The sequence below is a fragment of the Arachis ipaensis genome, chromosome B5 (genome assembly GCF_059453495.1).
Source record: "Arachis ipaensis isolate K30076 ecotype BB chromosome B5, ASM5945349v1, whole genome shotgun sequence".
NCBI lineage: Eukaryota > Viridiplantae > Streptophyta > Magnoliopsida > Fabales > Fabaceae > Arachis > Arachis ipaensis.
In genome coordinates this window covers 137,229,646-137,237,749 of record NC_142440.1, presented here as the reverse complement: position 1 = coordinate 137,237,749, position 8,104 = coordinate 137,229,646, and the positions used below count along the sequence as shown (strand labels likewise).

General features: G+C 30.3%; 1 protein-coding gene across 2 annotated transcripts; it reads right to left on the bottom strand.

Moving 5' to 3' along the window:
- Positions 1-3,019: 3,019 nt before the first annotated feature.
- Positions 3,020-7,204, bottom strand: LOC107644071 (glutamate decarboxylase). 2 transcript variants are annotated; one of them, XM_016347858.3, is made up of 6 exons: positions 6,815-7,204; positions 6,294-6,498; positions 5,350-5,550; positions 4,698-5,166; positions 4,219-4,271; positions 3,020-3,752 (listed from the first exon to the last, which is right to left on the bottom strand). In XM_016347858.3, exons 1-6 carry the CDS (start codon positions 6,907-6,909, stop codon positions 3,273-3,275), a joined length of 1,503 nt encoding a protein of 500 aa, XP_016203344.1. In that variant the 5' UTR covers positions 6,910-7,204; the 3' UTR covers positions 3,020-3,272. The 2 variants fall into 2 exon arrangements, with proteins under 2 accessions (XP_016203344.1, XP_016203343.1); XM_016347857.3 differs by having other exon boundaries at positions 4,219-4,274; positions 6,815-7,198.
- Between the last annotated feature and the right edge of the window lie 900 nt (positions 7,205-8,104).

The following is an 8,104-nucleotide window of genomic DNA, read 5'->3' as shown; positions in this document are numbered from 1 at the left end:
CGTGGCAAATTAGGTAAGACCACATTGGGTTTCTTTTGTGATTTGGTAACATTGGACGGCGAAGACTTCGATAACTTCTTATTAGTAGTTGGACGTGGACAGTAGTACGATTTTAATTTGGTGAAAAAAATTTTCATCTTCAAATGTGGAATTGAATTGTTTGTGGACAGTAGGTCTGATACCATGATAAAACTATGAAAAAATGAGATCGAACCCGCAACCTCTTAATTGAATATGGGGAAATTATGCCATTTGAGCTATAGCTTCTTGGCGAAGAATATTGTACTTTGTATGTTTTGATTGATTGAATTGAATTGAATTGTATTGTAAATTATGAAGGTAAAACTAAATATATATAGAGCATTGGCCTATAAAAGATAAGAACAAATAAAGATAAAATAAGAACAAATAAATATAAGATAAGGATAAGATAAGATAAAATAATAAAAACTAAAATTATAACTGAATTTACGTATTCTATTGAGTTAAATTTATAGGTCACGAAATTTTTTTACTATTGTCATGGGCTAAAATAAAAGAGTAGTTTAATATCCTAAATTTATAATCTCGTTTCTGAAGTAATTAGTCGACTTCTAATGTAATGAGATTTGTGTAAATTTGTTTCCGAAATAACTACTCAACTTCTAAAATAGTTAGATTACTCAACTTATTTTTTGAGGTTGATTTTTATTTAATATTTGACTTACTCAAGTTCATATGGTATTTACAAAAATTTCTTAATTTATCGATCGACATACTTAAATAAACGTTAGTGAGTATATTAATAAAATTATTAAATTATATTTAAATTTATTAAATACTTTTTTATCTATTATGAATTTATTTATTTTTTTCAATTAAATATTTTTTTCGTCATATTTGTTATACACATTTATTTTTGAACAATGTTACTTAGTCAGTAAATATTATATTTTTTATTTAATTATTCTGTTGGTATGTATAATTTCACAAAATTTTTAATTAGATTTTTATACTTTTTTTTCTTTTAATTTGGTCTCTGTACAATTTTTTTTTAATTAGGTCTCTCTCGACAGTAGTTGGTTTAATTGTATAGGAATCAAACTAAAAAAAATTTGTGCAAGAACCCAAATAAAAGGGAAAAAAAGTATAGAGACCCAATTAAAAAAAATTGATGCAAGGATTCAATTAAAAGGAAAAAATATAGGAACCTAATTAAAAATTTTGCAAAACTATAGGACCAACCGAATAATTAAACTAAATGTGTATTTTTTTGTCAGCACTTGACCAGCAAAAATTTACACCCATATTTATAAAACATTTTGTACACAAAAAACATATAATTTACATCTATATTTACCAGAATTTTATATAAATCTATATTTATCGAAATTTTATATATAAATTAATACATTTTACATCTATATTTTTCAGAATTTGTACATATAAATTAATAAATTTTATTTATTAAAAATAATTTAATATTTATAATGGTCAAATAATAATAAAAAAGACTAAAAATTACTAGCCTCCATAAATTTCTCTTATCTTTTACTTCATCTATGTATATGTTTAAATTTTATTTATCTTCCTGACGAAGCTATTGGTTCTGTCTTTTTATATTATTAAAAAAAAAATTACTTTTTACTTCTATATTATTCACCATTTATTAGAATTTTTTAGCGTCCGTATTTTCCTTTGGTCATAGTCTCATGTTTTTTATTTTACAGATTTTAATAGCTGACCAATATTGGTAAAATAATTTTGTGATCCTAAATGATTTATAATAATAATTTGGTAGATATTTTCATAATGACATCTTTATATAAAGATAGCATTGTAAATCATTAGATAAATTGATATGTTTGACTAAATATATTTGATTAATCATCTAAGGATTCATAATATCATCTTCATATAAAGATGTCATTATCTGAATAGTTGCCTAATAATTTTATAGCAACTACTCCGATATCCATACAAAATTAGAAAGTAAATTACTTTCTATTGTATATTGATGTATATAATAAAGGTTATTTTAAGATGATTATGTTACAGTAATTATCATGATTATGTTTTAATTTTTAAATTTAAATTCAAATTTTATTTTATAATTTAATTAAACAAATTTAAACAAAAACATTTTAATCATTTTTATTAATTCTTAAATATTATTTTTTATAATATTAAAAAATTTATTTAATCCTTTTAAAAATATCAATTAAAAAAATATTTTATTTTATATAATTAATTTAAAGAAATATTAATCTTAAAAGATATATAATATATTTTTAAAATAAAAATAAAAATATTTATTAATGTAAATATAGTTTCATCGTACTAGAGCAAAAAACACTTAGCAAAACACTTTTTCACTTTGAAGACTTCATCACTTTACAATATTTTTTTTGAGACTTCATCACTTGCTTTTGGCTTACGGATATTTAAATCTTTAAAAATTTAAAAATATATTTAAATTTTTAAATTTTTTAAAATTTAGACACATCCGCTTCTCTATTTATTTGGATCAGTACCCAACGAAAAAATCAATATGCCTTTGTAATGACGTGACCGATATACAGATACATACGTTAGAGAATTTTAAAATGAGACAAATTAGACCCAGAAATCAATATATCCAAATTTTTTGAGAAGACTTAAATATTTGCAGACCAAAAGGTCAATGACCAATTTGTCCTTTTTTTTTCATACACACATTCAGCCATTCACACTTGAAAACTCTTCAACCATAACCCTTAAAAACTATTCAACCATAACCCAACTATTGGTGGGATTCAAATCTAGTACAACCTATGAAGTACAGACACTTTTTAAATTTACCGTATTTACGTGTCGAATACATTTTGAACATGACATTCTTCAATATTTCGATACTCGTCCGATACGCGTATCTTCTGTGTCCAATTATATCTTAATAAAGAATAAAAATTTCTTCTCCGCATATCCCGTGTCCGTATCTATTCATCATAGGTATAAATATCTAAAAGACAACTAACCTTACCCCAATACACAAGCCTCGGCCACGAAAGCTTCACAAATATTTAATAAGCAAATGTTCTACATCAATTCATTATGGGAAAAACAATAGTAATTAGGATCCATCATGCACTGGCATTGCTTATTGCTTTATAGAACTACACATATATACATACCGAAGGGGACAACCTCGTAGCAACATGCACACACATACATAATGTTCTGGTAAAAGCAAATATGCAAAAACAACTCATCACACAAAGGCACCCCAAAACTCAAAAGATTTCATGAGATGCCTAACATGCTCCAACTCTTTTGCCATCCACAAGCCTCTTCCAATACAAGGCAATCTCTTTCTGAGTCTCTAATGCACTCTTCTTAGCCTTCTCACTTGTCTCATTATTAGCAACAGCTACCACATGTGCCTTTTTTGTTGATAGAGGGCTTGGAAGTGTGTCCAAGAGATCCACAACTTTCACTATGTCGGACACGAGTCTCTCCGCCAATCCGCGGCTGAAATCCTCCCTGATCACCACCCGGAGGACCGCAATGTGCTGCGCGTCTGGCGGCATTGTGTAGGCCGGAACTATCCAGCCAAATTTTCTCAGATGGTCTGACACCTCAAACACTGTGTGTTGGCTGCTGTCTTTCAAAGAGAAGGCGACAAGCGGCACGCCAACGTCCTTAGAGACGATATTGAACCGGCCCATTTTCTCAATTCCCTCCCTCAGAATTCTTGCATTCTCCCTGCAGTTCTCCATGATATTTTTGTAGCCCTTTTGTTTTACAAGAGCAAGAAAAACAACCATGTGTATTTAAGTAAGACAGATATTGCACAATGAAGCAGATATGTAAAGAAATAGGGCTAATATGTGGGAAGTTCTGTCTAGGATGTTGATTATGTGATTCTCTATGTAGTTATAATTTTTCAACTTTGGTTTAGTGGTTGAATGGTGGCAACTGTTCAATGAATTTTTAAACTAGTCAATTATTTTCCTATTATATTTTGCCTTTATCCTTGCCCTTTTATCATATTCATACAAATTGGAAGCTAAATCTCTTCAAATACTTAAGCAATATTAATAAGTTGGTTCCATTTAAAACAATTTGCGTAAACACAGGGAAACTTATGAGTAATCTTAAACCTTTCATGTAGTATCCTCTCTATCTGGATTAACCTAAAATACAAGGAATTATCATGCTTATAATTAAAATTCAGAATAAACACAATACTATAATTACCTCAGTGCCAAGCCGTATAAATTGGTAATATTGAGCAATAATTTGACTAGAGCCTGCTGAAAGAAAATGAACAACAAACAAAAGCAGGGTTGTGTTGTTAAAAAAGATAATTGCTACAGAAAGAAAGGACACCATTCAATGAGACATAGCTTCACATTCTAGGTAGGGACAAGATTGTTTCAGCTCACTTCAAATTTGATGGATTCTAGTCTCTAGACAGACATATGCAGAGAGATACTGAAAACAACTCTTGGATTTTGATAGCTCCTCGAGCTGAACGCTTAAAAGGGTGACTACTATATGAAGATGATAGTCGAGAACTGTTAAATATTTTGACATATATATTTGATTAAACTGTTTAACATAAACACGTATTCACATCTTAGCTATTATCTTTGTGAAGATATTTTCATGTGAACAGCCAACTACTTAAAGATAAAAAGATAGCAATTGCAAAAATTTGGTAACTCATCCATTACCTTTGGAGAAATTGAGGGTAAATGTTGGCTGATCCGATCCGAGATAGTTTATGTGAAAAACAAGTTCCTCTGGCAAGTCATCTTTACTCCTCCAAACAACCCAACCGACACCGGGGTAGACAAGACCATACTTATGACCACTAACATTGATGCTCTTCACTAATGGTAAGCGAAAATCCCACTCAAGATCAGGGTAGAGAAATGGGGCAATGAACCCTCCGCTGGCAGCATCAACATGAATCGAGGTATTCCATCCTGTCTCCTTATTCTTCTTAGTAAGAAGCTCATTAAGAAGCTTCACATCTTCAAACTCTCCGGTGAGTGTCGACCCCAAAATCGCCGCCACACAGATGGTGTTCTCATCAACCATTTCAACTGCTTTCACAGGGTCCATCACATAGCATCCTTCTGTGAGTTTCACTTCCTTAAGCTCAACCTCAAAATACCGTGCAAACTTCTCCCAACAAACCTGTGTAGCATATTTCAAAGAGTATCAGATGTCAATATCTAAAGGGACAAAGCTTCCAAAACCTGCCACAAATCAATTAAATCACTTCCTTTCTACCACATCTCAAAATTAATTTATAGACTATGTATCTCCTATCCGATGATAGGAGCATGCCACGAAGACTAAATAGAAGTTGAGATTGACCTGCACATTAGCGCCGGTAACTATGTTAGGCTTATCATAAGGTTTGCCTTCTGCTTTTCTCTTTGCCTGCCATTTCCTTTTAAAAGCTAGACCTGCCAACATTATTGCCTCTGATGATCCGACGGTTCCCACACCGACTGCAGCCTCATCCTCACCAATAGGAGCATGGTATAGGTGCGCTATCATATTAACGCACCTATTCTGCACAATTGAACAAATTATACTTGTCAATGTCTCATGTTTAAATTGTAACTACCAGCTAATAAATTATTTACATATATAATATTACAGCTTTCAATAGTTCAATGTTACTACTTCACATAAGATTCAGAATTCAGTGGCTATTTCAGTTATAGCAATTCACTCCATTTTCTGACCAGAAAACACACGAGATCCAAAAAGTTGCCAACAGAAACACCAAATTTTGAGGGCAAACATCATAAAAACCAAAATCTATCTATCATATGTAAGCTACTTTTTTATTCTAGTCTATGCTTTGACATCAAAAAAATAAATAAATAAATAAAAAATCCCCCTTTCTCCAACACCTGTTACTGATAGATCTATTGTCCAACCAACGAAAATCTCAGCCATAAATTTATAAATTATAAGAACTTAAGGGTTTAAATAAGGTTATGATCCATGTAAAATTTAGCAATTTTATGGTAAACTAAACCTATGGTTCCTGATGATTCAAAGATAAGTAACCATATCCAAATTTATTTAATTTTGGATGGCAGAAGGGACTGATTTCACTTCTGAATACTTTTTTTCTTTACCAAAACCACCAAAAGAAAAAGTCTGTAAGGCCAAAAAACCTATTTAAGCCATGATTCAAACAATCTTGGTCATGATTGAAGAGATCTCACATGACCCCCAATTAGTTTTTTATGATCAAGTGAAGTGATAAATAAATAAAGAAGGAAAGAAAGAAAGAGAGAAACCTGGAGCTCAGTGGTGACAGGATACTCATCCATGTCAACATAGTTCTTGTTAAGCGAAGCCATGATGAGCTTATCACACTCAGGCTCCATCCAAGTGGTCACAAAAGATGCCAAGTTAAGCCTTGGTGTTCCATCCAACATCAACTCATCGTTTATGATCTGATATGCTGCATCCTTTGGTATACACTTCTCTGGCATCTTGAACCTTCACTCCAACACAATCAACCAAGCATTAATTAATTTTACCCAATAAAATCTACACGTGCCAAATTACTTTAATATCGATCATTTGTGAAATTAAGATTATTAGAAAGCCTATATAAAATTTCAAGCAATCCTGAAAGAAAGTTATTGGTTGAGAAGCGTTCTAGAGATTATGCCATTCATGTACTTGTGGAGAAGTGATATCATGACAAAGATTACATAAAACTAAGCGTATGAGTGTTGAATTTGGTGAAGAAATGAGTGTGAAGTTGTGACTAGTGCAAAAATAAAGGGGAGATATTAAGATATATATAGACCTGGGAATAGGGTCACGAACATATCTGGAAGCAAAAGTAGAGTGCAAGCTTTGTGTTTGTTCTTCAGGATCTGTGACAGCGGAGGTGATCACCATTTTGGGTTGTTTTCTTTGTGAACCAACAAAGAAGAAGAAGAAGAAGAAGAAGAAGACAAAAACACTGAAGTGTGAAAACTCCTAAGAAAGCGAGAGTAAGGGTGTATTAAAGTGTAGAATGACAGGTAACAAGAGAGGAAGAGTTAGATATGAATGGATAAAGAAATGGAAAGAAAAGTGGTTGGTAATGTGTGCATGAAGAATCAGGTTGAGGGATCTCTCAACTCTCAACACGTAGATATGTGATTTGTCACTTCTGGGAACTTTCAGTTTTCGTTCGATTAACCTTAAATCTATGGGAATAATTGTCTATATAACTATATATAATTGAATTTGTTCATATAAGCTAAGACTTTATTACTATTTATTATTTTTACTATTTTTATTATTTTTATTACTATAATATTTGAAAATCTAACATTTATTATTTTTATTATATGATATAGTTAAAAATATTAAACTTATTTTATTTTAATTATATTAAAATTAACATAATTTTTACTAAAATAAATCATTTCCGTAAAATTCCTGTGGAAATGGAAATTAACAGAAAAGAATTATTTTCATCCCTTCTTACATACCACCACATAGAGAGAATAAAGTTTATGCTATATACTAATATGTGAAATTTCTAGTTACTAGCACCTATCAGATTATTAATTATTATCTTTTCAAATGATTTAAAATTAGTATCAAAAGAAATCAATCCCATGTAGAGAATAAAGTTTATGCTCTGTCTTAGATATTTGTAAGTCTGAAAAATTCTCTTTGCATGAAAGTTTAAGTAATATTATCAACAGTGGATATTTTTAACGTATGTAATGTAATGTGAAAATGAGAAAGAAATTAAAAAAAAAAAAGAGAGGGTGTAGGTATCAGAAAGAAAAATGATTGAAAATGTTAGTTTTACTTTTTAATTATTTTTAATATTTAAATAAAGAGAATTTTTAAGTTTTAAATCATTTGAAACTTTTATTTATTTAAATGTTAAAAAGAAAAAAAGAGAGATAAACTAAACTTTTTAATCATTACTCAATATACGAATATTTATTCTATGATCAAATAAAACTTGATTTACTATTTGAGAATGATAAATGAAAATTTTCCTCTCTCGACTTTTTACTAGGGATGCACAATTGCACATACACTTGGCTCAAAGTTACAATGCCGACACTATGAACCACCAGTATTTTAT